Here is a 19,027-nt window from a genome sequence, read left to right on the forward strand (position 1 = left end):
TGTCATTGTATGCCTTACCATACTATGGCGTTTTTATGACCTTTTATGCCTTAATATAATATGATGTTTTTTTGACGTTTTATGCCATACTATACTATGACATTTTTTGACATTTTTGTGCCATACTATACTATGACATTTTATGGCATTTTTATGCCTGACTAGACTTAGTTATATTATTCCTTACCATACTATGATGTTTTAATGACATTTTACACCTCAATATACTATAATTTTTTCCTGACGTTTTATGCCATACTATAACTATGACATTTTTTGACATTTTTATGTCTTGCTATAATATGTAATTTCATTCCTTACCATAGTATGGCGCTTTTGTGAACTTTTATGCCTTAAAATACTACAGTGTTTTTTTTTACGTTTTATGCCATACTATACTATGATGGTTTTTGGCGTTTTTATTCCTTATTTTACTATGTAATTTCATTCCTTACCATAGTATGGCGTTTTTGTGAACTTTTATGCCTTAATGATGATGATATTTTTTTGACGTTTTATGCCATACTATACTATGACATTTTTGTGCCATACTATAGTATGACTTTTTTGACATTTTCATGCCTTACCTTACTATGATGCTTTTTATAACCTATTATGCCTTAAAACACTATGACGTTTTTTAATGTTTTATGACTCATTATAAAATGTCATTTTACGCCTTACATTACTATGACATATGAGGGACATTCTTAAGTTCTGACTTCAGCAGACAGAGAATGCAAAGACACTGTATGAAATCCTGACAGGGATGAAGCATCAGAGGCCTTTAATTTCTGGACTTGAGGGATCTGGTTGAGGAGCCAAAGCTGAGCATTATCTATGAACTCACTTAGAAATGCCAAGCCAAGTCACTGAGATGACAAACAGCGAGTTTCATAGAAAATGTTATTTAAACACTGTAAGTCCGGTTGTATGTATTGAGACAAATGGAAATATAATTTTTTTTTTTCATGCACTAAGAAAAAAGCTGAGCCAAATTTAAGCATCACAGCTAGACCGATAAACCAACCAGGCCAATACATTGGCTAACAGTTACTTATTGCAGATCTGCTTAGATGCCGACTGATAAATGACAATAACTTGAAGCACAGAGATGCAAAGATGTGTTTGAGGTCATTTAGAAAGAGTACGGCCATCAGCACTGAAAAACTTCTTTTTCTAGAGTACAAAATCCCACTCAGTACATAACTTGGTCACTAAATGTTTTTTGTTGTTGGTTTTTTTTACATAGTTTGCATGTTTTTGGATAAACTGTGCAATAATGTAATTAATGTTTATGGTTTCTCAAGCAAGGAAATAATAGAGTGAAAAATAAATAAGCATAAAAGTCATACCTGATAATTGCTTTACTGTAATCCACAGAGCTTCTGTAGTGGGTAGCAAACTATCCACAATGTATTAAGATTATATTTTTATTTCCAAGTACAAGCGTGTCATTTTTGTGACACGCTTGTCATTTACAATAAAAGAACAAAAATGAGGCATTAATTATGACAAAGTCTTATGTTGGAAAAAACAGGAAGGGTTTTATTTTCCATGTCACAGAAGAATGTCAAATATACAGCACAGTAATTTCAATGCAAATTATCACCTTTAGCAGCAATTCCACAGAAGAATGCCAGGGAATAAATAAAATCTAACAGGTATTCCTTGCTAACGACGTGTAACCTTTGTGTCACGTGCAGTTTTTGGAAATTAGGAAGGTCAAACTTGAGAATGTCACAGCTGTTATTGGTTTATCCGAGACATTAGCTCCTCCAGCTCCGGACGCGCCTTGAACCGCACTTTGTATTCAGCCTCGCTGTGCTGTGAGGAAAAGAGGGGAGAGATGGGGAGATTATTACTGAAATGTTGTTACAAAACATTTTCATAAAATCCTTTTCCTGTTTTACTTTAAGGCTGCATATTATCATTAATTCTAAGAAAGTTTCAACAGAGTATTTACTGCACTAACACTGCTTGTGGTGAAATAGTATTTGGCTGATTTTAATGTCGACTTATGCTAGTTAAATTTCACTGAGGTTTTTAATATAAGGTTTTATGTTTATACACTATATGGCATTTCTACCCGATGCAGAAAAAAAATCTAAACGTGTGACAAAAAGTGAGAAAAAATTAAGTTTTCTACTTCGTGCTAACTCACCTCTTTCACAGAAAGTTGAACTCCCTCTGGTTGATTCTTTAAAAGAACATCCATGATGACAGGACACAGTAGTGTGTTCAGACTTCTCAACTAGACAAACAGATAGATAACATTGTTCAGAAGTCAGGTCTTTGTCACAGAAAACTAACAGAACATACACTGACTGAGTTAAAAAAGAGACATTAAACAGACAAACTAACAGTTTTACCTGGATGACTCGCTCGTGAGTCTTTAGGACAGCATCGGTGTACATCTTGGTGCCTTGCTCTTGCATTAGCATGACCTCTGTGGTCTTGGTTGGCAAAGCGTAGCTGCATGTGAAAAACAGTAATAAACAAAAATTCAAGCATAAAAATTATGCATTATCTTCCATCTTCTACTGTACTGCAAAAACCTTCAGCAGGCATTTCACTGGATGATGTGTGTCCATGTAGTTTATCTTTTGACATCTGTAAACTTACTATTCTAGAGTTTACTGACCTTAATCTGTCTATATATATATATATATATGAAAAAAGGGCTATTTGCCCATATGATTTTCAGCTGATGGAGGTTTCAGGACTGAAATGTTGTGAATAAAATTAGTACAAATGATCAATAGAATGGAATTTCTTGAATCCTTCATATACAGTAGTTGTGATCCAGCAGAGCAGGTTTGGGAATTTGGGCACGTAGTTAGTTTGTTTGTTAGTTTTTAATGCTGTGTCATGCCAAACATCGGGAATTACAAGACACTATTTTTATATTATCCGTACACTTTACACTGCTACAAGCCGACAGTTTATCTTCAAGGCTTTCTCCATGTAACCGGTTATTTTGAATGTTTCATAAGGGAACAACAACTAAATAAAGTTTAGTTTTTATCTTACTAAAAAGAAGTTAAAAAGAAAAAAGACAACAGAATGATCTCTCTACACACCATATTCACATTTTATCATCTTAAATGCAGCCCACCCACCCAATCATCAGCCCTGTTCTTTATTCTGACCTACCATGAATTCTCAGGACAGATGACTGTTATTAAAAAAAATGTCTGACTAAACCAATAGTTGTTGAACAGTGTGCCACACATATTTTGACCTAAAGCCACTGGTTTAAAAAAAAATCAGAGACCTGTCTGTGGTGTCTTTCTAAATATACTCACCACAATGCCACTTTGATGTCAAAGTGGTTGCAGAGTTTGTGGATGTACTGGATGTAGTGCTCCACCAACGTCATGTCGTAACCCGACACCTGCACATTCAGGGTCCCGTACGCTGTGTCCGTCGCTTCAAAGATTGGGTTAATCTGACGCTTGCCTTTCTTTTTCCTTTGCTGAAAACAAAACAAATAAACACGAAACACGTTATGACATCCACGTACAATGTTATTAAAACCAGTGACTTTATACCTTTTGTCCAGATGAGAAGCTTGACTAATGGTAGACCCTTCATTAACCCTAAGCCTGTGAACAACTGAATGTTTTGTGGATTTCTATGACCAGAATCACTATAGTCTCAAATCTTAAAAGTAGAAGGTTTAAGTGGGTACTCATTTGTTTTTGTTATCTATGGTTTTATTTTGCAGTTATTTATTATCTATTCTTTTACATGTTTTTAAGATTTGCAGCAGAAATAACTGATGTTTTATTCTAAAAATATACTCTATATCTCAGTCTTACCAAATTCTTTCTTAAAAGGTATCTCCAACTCCCAATCCCGTGGGTTGGCATGTTGTGAAATTGTCTGTCATTTGCAGAAGCTGTGCCTGGAGGGAACATTTGTCCATTTAAGTACATAGTCAGTCCACACATCCCACACATCTCAGTATTTGCAAGATAAATTTAACACGCATAAGTCTGTCTTTAATTCACATGCAAAGGACATGTGCTTTATTCATACAAGTCTTTAATGACTTACCATATACAGGATGCTGGATGGACGGTGTGGCACTTTAAAGACAACCAAAAAAGTATTAGTCAAACAGTATTAGAAAGTGAGTATGCATACTGTCAATACATATACTGTATTCTTGCAATTGATCAGTTGATCAAAATTATTTTAACTGAAAATAAACAACTGCTCATTGTAAATCTGCAGCGTTATTTTCAAGGCGTTTTTCCTTTTAAAATTGCTGAAATCTGGAATCTTAGTAGTTCATTAATTATGATAACATTTTATTCAACAATTGTTTTTTTAAGTTAAAAACTGTGAAAAATAAAACCCTAAGTTGTAAATAAAATCTTTTTTTTTGTTTTAGATTTCAAAAGTACACCTGTAAACCTGAGATTCTTTATTTGTTGTTATGAAGTAGCATTATCACAGCCTTAAAATGTAGCCTTCAATTTAGGCCATCATACCATATGAGAATTAAAAAGTAAAGCAAAGACTTACCGGCATAATGTAAGGGCTTTATTTAACGCAAACACCTGCTGTGTGAAAGACACCTGCAACTGGATAAAACAGGATAAAATCAACTGTCGTTTCTACAACATAGGTTTCTCAGTATTTTGGACTTAACAATAAAATACATTACTTGTTTTGATTACGGTCAAGCTAATCTGCCTGCAAATTATATGGTGCAACAATAATAGGTATGTTAAAGCCAGATTAATAACACATTGCACGTATGAGGATGAAGTGAATATTGTTTTGAAATTTGCACATAGCTAAACTTAAGCTACCCCCATCACCGGATGTCGTCACACTGAACATTTCTTGGACTTGTACTATTTGGAAACTTAACCATCAGTTCTGGGAAACTGTGTTGAGCATTTTATTGCCATTTTCTAACATTTCATAGACCAAACAACTAACTGATTAATCAAGAACAAAACCGGCTTCAAGCTATATTGATTTGCTGCTTATTCTTGTCTTAACATTATAATAAATTGAATGTTTTGTGTTTTTTTGACACGTCAAACTAAACAATACATTAGATAACCTCAGCTTGGGCGACTGTTTCTGATGTTGTATAGACCAAGCGTCAGTCGATTAATCGAGAAAATAATTAGTGATTGGCCAGCTAATTCATTTAAACCTCAAATGTAATAATTTCTGGATTGATAATAGGGAAGGAAAGAAAGCTAACTAATCATTAGCTAAGTACGAATTCTGCTTATCTCTGTTTGTCTGATCTTCCACCTTGGGTTAGGAAAACGTCTGATCAGAAACATCATAAAATAATCTTCCGTTAGCTGCTGTTTAAAATCAAACTATAACACAGAGAGATAAAGCAGTACCAAGCTGACAAAGGCTAAAAATGACTTGAACTAAGAGTAACTAACCGCTGCAGTTTGACCTCTGTGAAAAAACAAACATTTAGCGGAGACAGAAAAATAAAACCCTTACCTTACGAAAGACAGTGTTCATAGCTCAACTTCTGTCTGTCTGTATTTAACGAATAACACAGGCTGCCTGTGTGTTTCATTTACTTATCTACATGTAACAAGTAAAAACCAAAAACACATGCACTGACTGCTGCTGCTGCTGACGCCGGAAGCATTCACAGGAAACCAGTACGTGCGCTAACACACTCGTCGGTTAAACGCGCCAGAACAAAGGTTCCGGGCACAGAAATCACTTCCAGACCCAGCGGTGATGAGTATTTCTTTGTGATGAAGTGTAAAGTTTATAAGTGTCAGTGTAAGAGACAACAGAGGATAATTAATTGATGTTTTACTTTTCCATCTTATATGGTCCTCTTTTTTTTATCCAATCTTACTGTGGTGCATTTTATTTTTTTTGCGTTTTGATTTTCCCTGTACAAAGCAACTTGTAACCTTGTTTGAGTGGTGCTGTATATGTAAAGTTTATGCCTTTTCTTCTTGGTTTCTCTCTTATGATTATTATAGCTACTGCTTTTCTAATCTGACTCCAGACCTCTGAATCAACCTGCTTGTTTTCAGCAATTCTTATAACCAAGGAATTGAAATAAAGACTCAAAAGTTCTCATTTTGAATACCTCCTCTTTGACACCTTGCAGACCAATTCTAATGTAGTTCAATTGTGTACACTTGGCTTTTTCATATTTCAAAACTGTCATAAAAGGACACTTGACCACACATTTCAACAGGCTTTATTTTCATGTATTATTTGTTTTAGTTTGGCCCCTCACAAAATCAACCATATCAAAATAAAAATCAGCTTTCGACATTCATATATTTCAGGCCTAACATAGCATTTTTTTTGTAGTAAAGTGCAAAATTCCACATCACCTGAAACTGATATTTTAAGAATAATGTATGAAGAGTGCATAGGAATATTTTAACAATGCATTAATTGCTTTTAAAGCACTATGAATTATGAAAAGCAAAAGTCATCCTGTAGCCTATGTAAACTGTTATTACCACACTGCATTTCTTTTTCTAACATCATGCCAAGCAAACAAACTCTCCAAAGTACCCATGCACTTTGAAGAGTACATCCTCACTCTTTGGCTTGCAATGTTCAACTCTAGCATGAATTAAACAATCACAACAATCCATACACAAAGGACTCATTCAAGTAGATTGTTACCAGCTTGGTGTATTTGTTTAACCATATAACTTTCAGGACAGAGCTTTGACCTGTTTACAAGGATTCTGATTAAGAAGGCTTTCTATGGTGATGGAAAACTGGGAAACTCAAGGAATTCAGACATTTTTGTTTCATTGCCTGGTAAGTTATAGGGAAATAATTTCAGAGGATCTTCCTGTGAAAGACATCTCTCTGTTTTGTACCTGTTGTTCTATTAAAAATTCAGGTGAAAGTTCTTAAAACAATTTTGTTAAAATCTGTCAGTGCTGTAAAGTCAACTATGTCACATTTTGGAAAATTTTTACCCAAGTGGTAGAAAATCTGGCATCACAGATGTGCAGAGGTTTTGCCAAATTCATTTTCAAGTTTTTGAGTCCTTCCAGCCACATTCTGTCATTACACATTGACATTCATGTGTGTACGTATACAGCAAATATCTTCTAACAAAAAGCACCTTAATTAAGTTAGTAGTATGCAACACAGGTTTAGCATGAGATTCACAATGGCAGATTCTCAGTGCACAGTTAGTTTTATATCCAGCTGAAACAAAGTTATCATCCACTATGTCTCATAGTATTGTGGGAGGGTTTGAGGCAAAAATTGGCAGCTGCTCGAGTCGTGTTTTGTGTGTGGGACATTCAAAGAGAAGATGGGTGCAACACTAAAACAGACACTAAAACCATAACATCTGTTGCACTCACCCACAGTTAAGGATCAAATTCAAAGTGCTTCAAAAGGTGTAAAAATATATGTAAACAAATCATGTCCTCGGTTAAACTCCCCTCTCTTCCTCGTCTTCCTCTTCTCTATCGTCGTCGTCGTCCTCCTCTTCTTCCTCTTCACTCTCTTCCTCCTCCTCTTCCCCTGGACTGTAAAGATCATCAGCCAGCTGGTCATGTCCGTCCTCTTCCTCTTCCTCCTCCTCCTCATCTTCCTCCTCCTCCCCCTCACTCCTCATTTCTTCCTCGCTGCTGTCATCGAAGTCATCGTCATCGTCTTCATCCACAGCCTCTTCCTCATTCTCCTCCTGCTCCTCCTCTTCCTCGAGATCCGAGAGATGACCTGATGGGTGGACACATTTCTTTAACCTCTGAAACTCTGGCGTTTCGCTGACTGTGACTTTATCATATATAATGCTTTGGACAAAATAATATTTGGAAATGAATAGATGAGGGGAAATTACTTACACATGGAATTAATGGCAGCAACAATGTGACATGGTAGTTCGTCATCCAGGAATTTTCTCATTTCTTCTTCCATCATTGTTACAAGAACCTCCGTCTCCATGTCGACATATTCTGGGTAGAACATGTTTTTTCTTAGCTGCCTACGGCACCTAAAAACACACACACACACACACAAACCTTAGATAAAGCCTTTTTTGATTGTATTCCAAATTTCAAGACACCTTTTTTTACATTTTTCCATCTGCACGTCAAAATAAATATACAGCTGCAACGATTACTCAATTAATCAATCAAAAGAAAATTAATCTGCAGCTGTTTTAATGAGTGATTAATTGTTTTAATGACTTTTTAGGCAAAAATTTCCAAATAATGACAATCAATGTCAAGATTTTATGGGTTTCTTGTGATATGACAGTGAACTGAATATTCATGGGTTATGTACTGGTGGTCAAATAAAACTATTTTAATGTTTTATGTACATAATGATCAATCGAGAAAATAATCAGCGAAACGAACACATAATGAAAATACTTGTTCATTTCAGCACTGAATGAATATAAAAGCAGTACATACTGTTTTCCTGTTGTCTTGTATGCCTGAAATAGGGACAAAAACAGAAGTTTGGACACAAATTATACAAAAAGCAGATTTTAAAAAATCAGCCAAATTGCAGCTAAGAAAAAATAACTTATTCAATAGAGGTCATTTATTGAGGGAATCTATTAAGAATATCAACTTCAACAACTGACCCAGTTTTTGTCACTGTTCTAAAGCTGAAGGCATTCCACCTAGTTATTACATGTGTCTCACCTCAATGAAGCGGAAAGGATCGTTTTCCTGCATGAGGCTTTCCATGCCGCAGCGAGCCTCCTGGAGACGGGCCTGGTCCTGGCAGATCCTGGAGATGTTCTTCTGAATGGCCGGCCCATTGGTCTCACAGTGAGTGCGTGTGCAGTCTCGCAACCTGTGGACGAAGCTGAGTACCTTGCCCTTCATGTCCTCACCCAGCCTGGTCAAGCACTGCTCAGAGTCATCCATGAACTTCTGGATGAGGAGAAAGAGAGAAAGAAAACATGTTACCAGGACGACAGTGTGAAAGATCAAACAGGTGGAATCAACCAATCATTTTTCATTAACTTAATAAATGTGTTTATGAATAAATTTCCAGCTTAATATACTGCATCACATATTAAGCTGTTATCTTAACGCATTCTCTCAAGTTTAGTGAACTTAACTTAATCGAATTTACATTAAAACAAGTGTCATTTATTTGACTAAACTTGACAAACTTAGTTCTGTTACCTCAAATTTTTTAGTCAGCATGGAAGCTTACATTTTTTAATTGAACCAGTTTACAATGTTTTACAGCGTATGTATGTTCTGCAAGGGTTACAAGCCCTCAGTACCATGGACAATACAATACATCATGATACAAAACTCGTGATATGTATTGCGTGGTCTCTTTACACCGGCTGCTTTTTATTTTTTGCCATTTTGATAACACAGCAGCAGTCAGTAGCCATCCATACATGTTTTTCCTCACCTATTCCATACTTTGTACTGCAGAGGGCGCAATAACATTTCTTACAGAAAACAATCTTCAAGGAATTTCACTCCCCAAATACAGTGCAGCGGGATGTGACGTTAGTAACACAGAGATATGAAAATGCTCCACCTACACTTAAGTCATGGGTGTGGCAGTATTTCAGCTGTCCTATAAAATATGGGGACCCTAATAAATTAACTTCAAAAATTAAACAAAGTTTTCATTTTTAGATGTCTCCTATTACAGCACCTTGAGCAACAGCAAACACACAACTACTCTTAGCATCTTAATGTTGCTGTCCATGGTGCTGAACCATTTATGAACTAACTACAAGTCATTCTGTATGTAAGGGGTACCAAATAATTAAATGACACAACAGAAGCATTTTATTAACTAGTCATCATCATGAGAACATAAAACAACAGGCTGTGAGGCTTTAAATTCCCAGTCTTTCTAGTTGAAAGTTAATAATATTTAAGAAAATGTCCTTCAAATTTCTTGATTCTAAAGGCAGGCATGCACATTAGCATAAACCATAATTTATTTTACAAATAGTCAAATATTGAACCGTAAAGTTTGTTAGCCCTGTTGAACTTCAAGTGTGTGCCATTTTACCTTGTTCTGTCTCTCCTTCTCCTTCTGCTCCTGGAGTTTTTTCTCCGTCATGCTGTACTTCCTGTCAACCCTATACAGCTGCTTATCCAGCGTGCCCTGGTGAACACGAGGAGACAAGAGCTCAGTGAAAAATCACAGCAGATTTCAAGATTTTAAATATTACAAAAAGTAATCAATCACAATTACTACTGTTCCAATGACAAATACTTAATAAGTGCTGCTTACAATGTCTTTGAAAAGTCATGTGGACAGCCACTGAAATATCTTGTCTTCACATTTGCTTTTTATTTCATCTTAATGTCTTTGAATTTGCTATTAAATAGCAGTAACAGTAGAAAGCTACCATTACATCTGATTAGTTTCTTGATCTTTTTTCTGAAAATATCACAAATGTAAAGTGACTTAATAGAGTTGTGCCCATAACACAGCACCATATCCTGTACCAGTACTGCCAGTGTAGTGACATTAAAGTCCAATAAATCTCAAAAATTGCTTTGTTCTCCTTAAAAATTTCTTGAAAATTAGATTATCCAATGTAATAGACACTATCAATGATCTACGCACCATTGGAAAGATCATTTAGACCTTTCAACAACAGAAATACAAGGAGAAAAACACTCTATTAAATGGGAAATGGGAAATTATGATGAAATTTTTCAGGAAATTAGTAGGAAAATATTGGGCCCATAAAATTAAACATCGCCTTTACATTAATTTAATCTTTCTTAAGTGCCCAACCATCATATAAGTTAATCAGAGTATAAAAGTTATCAGCCAAACACTTGAAACTTTGCCTGTGGTTGTGGTTTGCCTATTCCCCCAGAACCATTTAAGGGGAACCAACAATTATGTGGAGGATCTTTCATTGTTCTATAACTCCATCTGGCTGCCAACACAGGGAAACACTGCTGGAAAATGTTCAATGCCTACTGCCTAACTGTTGAAATTGAAAACATTATGTTATAACTTAGGTTTAAAGGGACACTGGTTATTGACACTGGTTATACTGATGCCATTTATGCAACATGTTGAATTCAACATGTTACAAACTGAATATCCAGAGCAACAAACTGGAAGCCTCTCAACCTCACACTCTGTGTAGGAGCATGGAGGCACAGGAAGTGGATTTAAGAGAGACCACAAAGTCATGTGACTCTTCCATTCATTTACACACAGCCATACACACTACAACAACAGAAAGATATTCATTCATTGGTATTCCAGACTCATCACAGGACTTTGTTTGAGCCAAACAATGAAAAGGTAGTTTAACTGAATGGAGTAGGGTACAAAGCCCCAAGCTCTGAGCTCTAACATGTGTGTTTCAGAGCATCATCATGACTATGTGAGACGTGGATAGGGTTTAAAAACAGAAACCATGCCTTTCTTCAATGAGACTGAACAATCCGCACTGCTGAGCTATTCCAAAATCTTTATAGAGGAGGGTGGGAATTTCCTAGCTTATTTTTTCACATAATAATAATATAGGCAGTGTAGAAGTAAGTGTACCTTGAGATCCTTCATCGTGTTTTTCAGGGTCTTCATTGTGTGTCCCGAGTGCTCTCCTTCTATGGTGCAGGCGTTGCACACGCACACCTTGTCATCCATGCAGTAGTATCTGGAGTTGCAAACCAAATAAAAACAAAATTCAAATAAAACTTATAACAGACAGAAGTACAGCACTGCATTCACTAATGAAGTGGTACTCAAATACTGCCAAACAACTATTAGAGATATATTAAATTGAAAAAAGGGGGGAAATGTTGTGCATCCCTAGTTTATATCAGACACTTGTTTACATATCAACTAACCATCACTGACTAAGTATTATTTTACTACTCCAGTATTTGTGGCCCAATAGGTGGATGGGTGATTAGAGTAACCCTACATAAAAACCCTGTGGGATGAAGAAAAGCAGAATTTGACCATGTCTCCTACCTGTATATCTCATCATGCTCTGGGCACTTCCTCTTCCAGAAGTCGTTTATCGGTTCTGTCAGCGGATGCTCGCAAAACGCCGGCAGTTCCAGATGTGGCTTTACGTGCTCCTCGCACATAGACACCTCGCACTTCAGGCACGTCTTGACCGCATATGTTGACACAGCAGCAGCAGCTTCCTGCTTGTCTCCTCCTTCCTGAGAAACAGGAGCAGCAGAGGACCCGTCCCGAGCACCACTGATGCCTGATGCCTCGGCGGCGACTGAGGGGCAGTAGTCACATGGAACAGCAAACACACCCCTGGTTTGCCGTGCTGCCAGCGAACACGATAGCAGTTCTCTGGACTTTAAAGCTGTAGCAGCTGCAGTGGTAGCTCTGCGTCTATGACGGTAGTCATCAGCAATATTGGCTAGTTTGAAATTTTTCTGAAAGCTGGTACCACAACGGTGGCTGTCGCGGCATTCTGGGCAGCGGAGGCGACCTCGATCCGCTTGCCGCTTTAGGTGATCGAGGCAGTTCTTGCAGAAGTTGTGCCCACAAGGAAGCAAGTGGGGGTCACGGTACAAGTCCAGACACACCGGGCAGGTGAGCTCCTCTTGCAGGACGCTGGACTCTGACTTGGCCGAGGCCATGTCAGTAATCGGGCTGCAAGGCCAGAGAGATGAGCTGGAGACACGTGGATGTAGTGGGAGAGGAGAAAGTGATGAGAAAGATGCGGATGGATATAAGTGGAAACAGCAGGATGAGGAAGTGGTGGAGACAGGAGATGAAAGGTGAAAACAGTTAAGAGAGAGATGGAGATTGGCAGAAAAGAGAGACTGGGAGAGGAGAGTGATGACTGGATTATTAATTATTATTATTACTATTATTAATAAGATATAAAATGAAGAAAAACAGAAAGCTGGAAACAAAGCAATCTTTGGCATTCGTTCTTTAAGAATAACTGAACACCCAAATAACTAGTTGCAGCCCTCTTTGTTTATATAATCAAGGTTGAAACATGAGTTGATTACTTGATTAGACAATCGACAGAAAATGTACAGCTTTCAATGAATAAACCAATTTCAGTCATTTTTAACCAAACAAGCCAAACATTTGCTGGGTCCAGGCTTTAAAATATTCTGTTTTACTGCTTTTCTCTGTCATGTATGACTGTAAACTTGGTTTAGAACTGATGGTTGGTACAAAACAAGCAATCTAAATACATCCCCCTTGGACTTTGAGAAATTATAAGTGGCATTATTCAGTGTTTTGGTCATGTTTTAGACAAATTAATTAAGCACTTAATTGGGAAAATAATATGCAAATTAGTCAATAAGGAAAATTATTTTAAATGTGCTTTCATTATCTGTAACTGAGAAACATTTCAACTATTTTGTGACCACATGTGAGACTGGCTCCTCGACTTCCTCGAATCAGAGCATCATCATGACTTCCTTGTTCCTGTATATGTCTAAATAATGGATAGAAATGAAAGTGAAAATACTGTAGTTTTAAGGCCTTGCGACAACCTCTCAAACAAGGTCATTTTGTCCTGCTTGTTCAAAACCGTCTCTACTCTATTCAAGGGCTTTGACCTAAAGGTAACCTGCTCTGTGTTGTTTACATGAGACAAAAAAAGTGGTGCCCCAGTTAGTCCGCAGTGACTTCCAGTCTTCCACCTGCCAGCTATAGACATGATAAAGGCCTGTGTTGCTGCTCTGACAACGGTTACCCCTTAAAGATTAACCTATCTCCGTTTATTTAGCATGTCTTTCCTGATGGCTGCCCTAACGGTGCGTTAAGTGGTCAACCAACAATTAGTTAACTTTCCTGCTCGTTAGTTTCACTAATCTCCTGAGGTAGTGATGAGCTAAAGCAAAATACGAAAGACAGACACACAGACAGACAGACGGGTTGTTACCGCTGCTTACCTTGATAATGTAAGTACGTATATATTGTCCTCGTACAAAGCTAAAACACTCGGTTATCAGAGCTGTAAAAGCTGTCTTGATCAAAACAAGATAAGGTCGAAGTCTCAGATCTCGACGCTGCGGTGCACCTGTCGCGCTGAGGCTAACATGTTAACGTTGCGACCGGTTAGCTCTGCTGTCTTTGTTTTTTTTTCGCCTTTTTTTTCGTTCCCACAGCGTCCGCAAACAGTCCCGGAAGCTTTAGGAGTCCCAGGACATATTCCAGTCATCGGGTACTTAGTTTATCATCTGGAGTTTTCGGCATTTGACATAACGGCACGAGCTGACAGACACCTGTGCGACAGACGAACGGACGGTTAGCTGAAACTGGCAGGTTGATGCGGAGAAAATGATCCCTTCACGGATCCTCGGAAATCCCGATGTTGCACTACATTCGAATGGTTGACCACCGAGGACACTGCGACATGAATGTTGATACAATTTGAACAACAACAATGGATAAAGCACATTAACAAATTAAAAAACGTTCAGTACCAGTCAAACATTTGGAAACACTGTCCCACTGAAGTGAATGTGTTGTGAGTCATATAAAGTTTTCAAAAATTTTCTTTTAATCAATTGTGTTTTAGACAGAATGCAATGGAAATTAGTTTCCGTGATCATTAAGATACAACATCAAACAACACAGCATCTTTATTTCTTTTTATTTATGCGTTAAAACAACAAACGGTTGAAAAATAAACATTTAACAATAAACTTTAAATCTAATATTTCTCATATGAAGGCAGCAAGCATCAACAATACACCATCTGACACCATTTCAATACACTTCAGCTGTAGGTAAACTCTTTAAAAACACAGAGAGAAAGCAAGTTTAAATTCATTGCCAAAGAAAATGCATTCATTAGTTTTAGTTATATTTTCACAACATGTTTCTTAAAAAACAGTGGTTTATGTTAGACATACACATACATAATACAGTCAAGTAACAAGAATACAACCAACAACCCATATAATTTGATAAAACTCCAAAGTCAGATGCAATCCAAACTATTGTGTGGGTGTTAAAGTAAGGTGTATAAAAAAGTGTATTTTAGGGAAAACTAATAACTTTATTATTATTTTCTTAATTACATCAGATTCAGACCTAATGCTCAGATTAATTATACTTTATTAAACCAACTGTCACTTCGAGCATTTTTTTAAACATTTCTTCAATGTCCACACATTACAACTATATTTAAGATATGATCATAGGATTTAAAATGAAAGCTACCTAAAGATACTGTAGTTTAAAAAAGAAAAACATAAAAGATGTAAACCTGATGTTGAAAGCAAATATTTTATAAACCCACCGTCCCTTCACAAAAATTCATGTGTAAATAAACACAATTTGGTTTGAATATACCGCCACCTCCAACTTCCCATCTGAGTCATATAGTGTAAAAATAACATTGGTGTATATAGGAAACCTTACAGCTATTTGTTCATGATTCCATACATCTTTCTCCTACAAAAGGAATCATTTTTAGCGACACTAGAAACTTGCCTTTGGGGATGACAGTGATGGTCTCTTGTACAGGACTGAAATACCTGAGCAACTACTGGCTGGATTGCCATTGTATCAAGCTGATATTTGTTGCACCTTTATTATAGTCCCAAAGTGTTCATTGTCAATCATCTTCCAGGCCTGTAGGGAACCCCCACTCTGAAGAAGACGGGACCCTGAATGGTGAAGCCAAGATAGAAAAGCATGGGGCTCACCCCTGAATCATCTTCTATTGAAACCTGGATTTTCTTCCCACCAGCACAAACAAACATTTCCTGTTGTTCATGCGCCTGTGACCTGGGGAGAGAGTGGCAGGGCTCTACCCTGACCGGGAGAAGGATATCTTGGATTTCTGGAACTTGCCACACTTCTCCATTGGTCCAAATGTTATTGATCCGCCTCACTTTCTTCTTATTTTTGTTATGTTGTTGATATGCCAGCTCAGTATCCACATTTCTTTCCACAATTGCATCCAATCTTGATTTGTGAATCCATTTGCTCAGTCCAGAGCCCTTACCAAGAAAAAACAGAGGCAAAAGGTAACGGCCACGAAGGTACTTGGCATACTTGCCTTCCTCAAACGCTTTCTCCATGTAAGTGACGTACTGTTGCAGGTCGGGCTCAAACATGTGGTCAAGAGGCAGCTGTGCAGGCTCTCCTCTGGTTTCTTGTTCCTCATTACTGTCCTCATCGTCCCAGGTTTTGTCCTCTGATGCATTGTCTTCCGTTGCCTGTTGGTCTACTTCTTCATCATCCTCTTGTTGCACCACCTGAGTCTGCGCCTCGGGCCAAAACAACAGCAGAACCAAAAGGCAAAACTCCGGGCTTCGCTGCCTCTCATCTGTGCCCAAGAATCTGTGAATTATTGTTTGGAGTTCTCTCACCAGGGCGAGGTGAGGAGAATCAGGCGCCCTGTTGCTCAAGATGATGTTGGAGAGGATGTACCTCTCTGCTATTTCGACATCATCAACATTTTCCTCATAGGTGGTTTTCAAAACTTCTTGGATTGCCTCTAACTCAGACACTGTTTTCTCATTCTGCTCAAACTTAGCACGTCTTCCCTTTGACCTGAAAAGGCCGTGATTCAGACAATCAAGAAGTCCTGGAAAGCTGGTGGATTCAGCTGCTGTTCTTGTTGTGTAGTTTTGGGAACAAAGTGCAACATCCTTCCAGAAGTAAGGTGGCTCAAAAGTTCTCATGCAAGGCTTGGAGTAGGTTAGGTACCACTCAAAGAAGTCAAACTTGGCTTCAACTTCCATTTTTGTTTTTTGGATGAATGTCTTGCGTTGCTCTGCAGGGAGTTTGTCAAAGGCTAGCTTTGCCACTTGAATGAAACCAAAAAGGCCTCTGTTGTTGAAGGAATTTGAAGTGCTCACTGCTATGTCCTTCATCTCTCGACCCTCTGCTCTCTCAGCTTTCATCTCCACGTCTTTAAATGCTTTCAAAGCCTTCTCTGTAATGTGAAGGATGTTATCTGATTCCTTGGGTTCCTTCATCAAACGTTTCTTATGGACCTGCCCAAGAGTGTCAGCCACATAAGAGCTGTCTGGAGCTCTTTCAATGGCTTTCTCTGCCCAGGATTCAGCTGTCCGGCGCTGCAATAAAATGCTTTCACATATGTTATCGTCTCTTGGAATGTGGAGACGGGAAATGGTTTGAGGGTAAATAGCCTCCATTCTGAATTTATCTGATGCGATTTCCAAGACAGACTCAGCCTTCTGAAAGCTCTCTTCCTGACGTATATCTTCAATCAACTGTGAAAACCTGTTTTTACCGTTCTCTCCCATTTCTCTCTTTGTCAGCAAATGTTTGATGAACGGGTTTGTGCGTTGTTGGGCCTGGTCTCCACAAAGTGAGAACAATCTCTCCACTGTAGCACTCCTGTGAATCCCTAACTGAGCTAGTCGCTCCACAGCTCTCTGTGCACATATTTGATTAATCATACATACATGTCCAGAACGGGGTGTTCTGATAAAACCAGTAAAAGGATTCATTCTTTCTTTAAAGGGGGGGCCAGGTGGTCCAAGGACCTGCTGACACTCCGACATCAGAAGGTAGGACTCAGGAACATATGCATTCAGCAGTGCCAGTAAAGAGAACAGTTCTGTATTGGTGGAATCTCGGTTTTGTTGCACATACTGTGAAATGCACTGATTCAAGCGCATATCCAAATTTTCTTATGCGCTGTGTTCGATGGTGGTAAGTTTAGATATAATATGAAGATGAAAGTTTTGTTTTTGTTCTTTGGCTCTTCTTCACAAATGTAGTCCAGTATTTCAAAGTGATAACAAACATTATCATCATACAACCTTAATGGGTACCACTTTCTAAAAAGGCCCTTTTGTTTAATTCGGCTCACTGAAGGCGTGGCGTAAAGGACAGTAATGATGGTTGGTCAGTCAGTCCACCACTTTAGTCCAGTCTTTGGTGACTTTTCATATGACAGCATCATCAGGTCATACCTGCAGAACTAATACTGACATCCCATCAGCCTGAGCTGTGTCCAGTTCTAATCGGAGCATGCTAACATAGTAATCTAACAAATATTAATATTATAGTAATAGTAGCATGTTAGTATTGTCATTGTGATCATGTTAGCATTTTGTAATTGCTTCTTTACATTTCTAAAAGCAGAGTTGATGCTTTATTCCTCTTTCTTCTATTCTAGTAAGTATTAATAGTATTAATAGTCAGTATTAGTGGTTAAATTTCAGTTAAGAGAAAACAGGAAAACCTTGAAAAACGTGTATGCTCTAGTAAAATAACAGTACATATACTTATAGTACCAAATGTTGCACAAATCATGATCAGATTCAGAATCAGAAAAAGCAACAAAAAATAAACAACAAATGTTAATGCAAATCTTGTTACCTGTTTGAGTTCCTGCAGGTAAGTGGATGACTGAAGTTGCTGAGGATATTATTTATAAAAATTTTGGAGCCACGCCTTCTGCCTACCATACATTCATGTCACATCATGTCATTGTGCTGAGCGTCATATCTCCTATAGTGATCCAACATTTCAATGACAGCAAATGTGAGCCTATTGTTGTTTGTGTGAGTAAAAATACCTTGAATAGCTTGAGCTTAAAATACATTTACAGTGAAGTGAAAATGAAATCCTTCAGGTCAGTCACCCAGGATAATAAATGCTTTCCTGTAAACAGACAGTGAACTTTATCAGCCTGCCTTTCTTAATGTGATTAACCTTTCAATTAAAGAAACCCTGTATCATTTTTCAGTTTATTATGAAATAATTTAAATCCAGAAAAAAGCATTCCATCTAAAAAAGAAAAACAAATTTGAGAATTCTATAACAATGAAAATTACAATGTTAGAGCTTATTATCCCATCTAGCCCATAATATACAATGCATAATCCTAAATCTAAAAAGTATAATATAGTTGTTTTCAAATACTGAGTGGCTACAACAAATTACAACCAACCTACAGTAAAACATTACAGCTGTACCAATGAATAATGTCATATTAACAAGTTCTGCTATAGCTCTAAAGATGATTTAACATGTTTCTGCTCATTGTCTTGGTTTTACTAGCCACACTTTTAATGTTTGAATGGGAATACAGTAGCTCAGATGTCAGCTTTGTACCCCCCCCCCC

At 37.6% G+C, this 19,027-nt stretch overlaps 3 protein-coding genes across 4 annotated transcripts; all 3 read right to left on the reverse strand.

Annotated features, from left to right (window-relative positions):
- Positions 1-1,522: 1,522 nt before the first annotated feature.
- Positions 1,523-5,655, reverse strand: mrpl48 (mitochondrial ribosomal protein L48). The gene is made up of 8 exons (XM_023415331.2): positions 5,494-5,655; positions 4,537-4,595; positions 4,063-4,094; positions 3,825-3,910; positions 3,309-3,478; positions 2,373-2,475; positions 2,165-2,254; positions 1,523-1,827 (listed from the first exon to the last, which is right to left on the reverse strand). The coding sequence occupies exons 1-8, from the start codon at positions 5,512-5,514 to the stop codon at positions 1,750-1,752; spliced, it is 639 nt and encodes a 212-aa protein (XP_023271099.1). The 5' UTR covers positions 5,515-5,655; the 3' UTR covers positions 1,523-1,749.
- Positions 5,656-6,204: 549 nt separating this feature from the next.
- On the reverse strand, positions 6,205-14,241 carry LOC111661674 (E3 ubiquitin/ISG15 ligase TRIM25). 2 transcript variants are annotated; one of them, XM_023415326.2, is made up of 8 exons: positions 13,860-14,241; positions 11,947-12,612; positions 11,518-11,626; positions 10,009-10,104; positions 8,658-8,891; positions 8,421-8,443; positions 7,848-7,996; positions 6,205-7,722 (listed from the first exon to the last, which is right to left on the reverse strand). In XM_023415326.2, exons 2-8 carry the CDS (start codon positions 12,576-12,578, stop codon positions 7,433-7,435), a joined length of 1,533 nt encoding a protein of 510 aa, XP_023271094.1. In that variant the 5' UTR covers positions 12,579-12,612; positions 13,860-14,241; the 3' UTR covers positions 6,205-7,432. The 2 variants fall into 2 exon arrangements, with proteins under 2 accessions (XP_023271094.1, XP_023271093.1); XM_023415325.2 differs by having other exon boundaries at positions 11,947-12,764.
- A 305-nt stretch (positions 14,242-14,546) lies between these two features.
- LOC147818627 (sterile alpha motif domain-containing protein 9-like) lies at positions 14,547-17,682 on the reverse strand. Its single transcript, XM_087176347.1, has one exon. The coding sequence runs from the start codon at positions 17,571-17,573 to the stop codon at positions 15,537-15,539; it is 2,037 nt and encodes a 678-aa protein (XP_087032473.1). The 5' UTR covers positions 17,574-17,682; the 3' UTR covers positions 14,547-15,536.
- Between the last annotated feature and the right edge of the window lie 1,345 nt (positions 17,683-19,027).

The sequence above is a fragment of the Seriola lalandi genome, unplaced genomic scaffold (assembly GCF_002814215.2).
Source record: "Seriola lalandi dorsalis isolate HSWRI2012SDOR001 ecotype SW California unplaced genomic scaffold, Sedor1 jcf7180002054549, whole genome shotgun sequence".
In the NCBI taxonomy this organism is placed as follows: domain Eukaryota; kingdom Metazoa; phylum Chordata; class Actinopteri; order Carangiformes; family Carangidae; genus Seriola; species Seriola lalandi.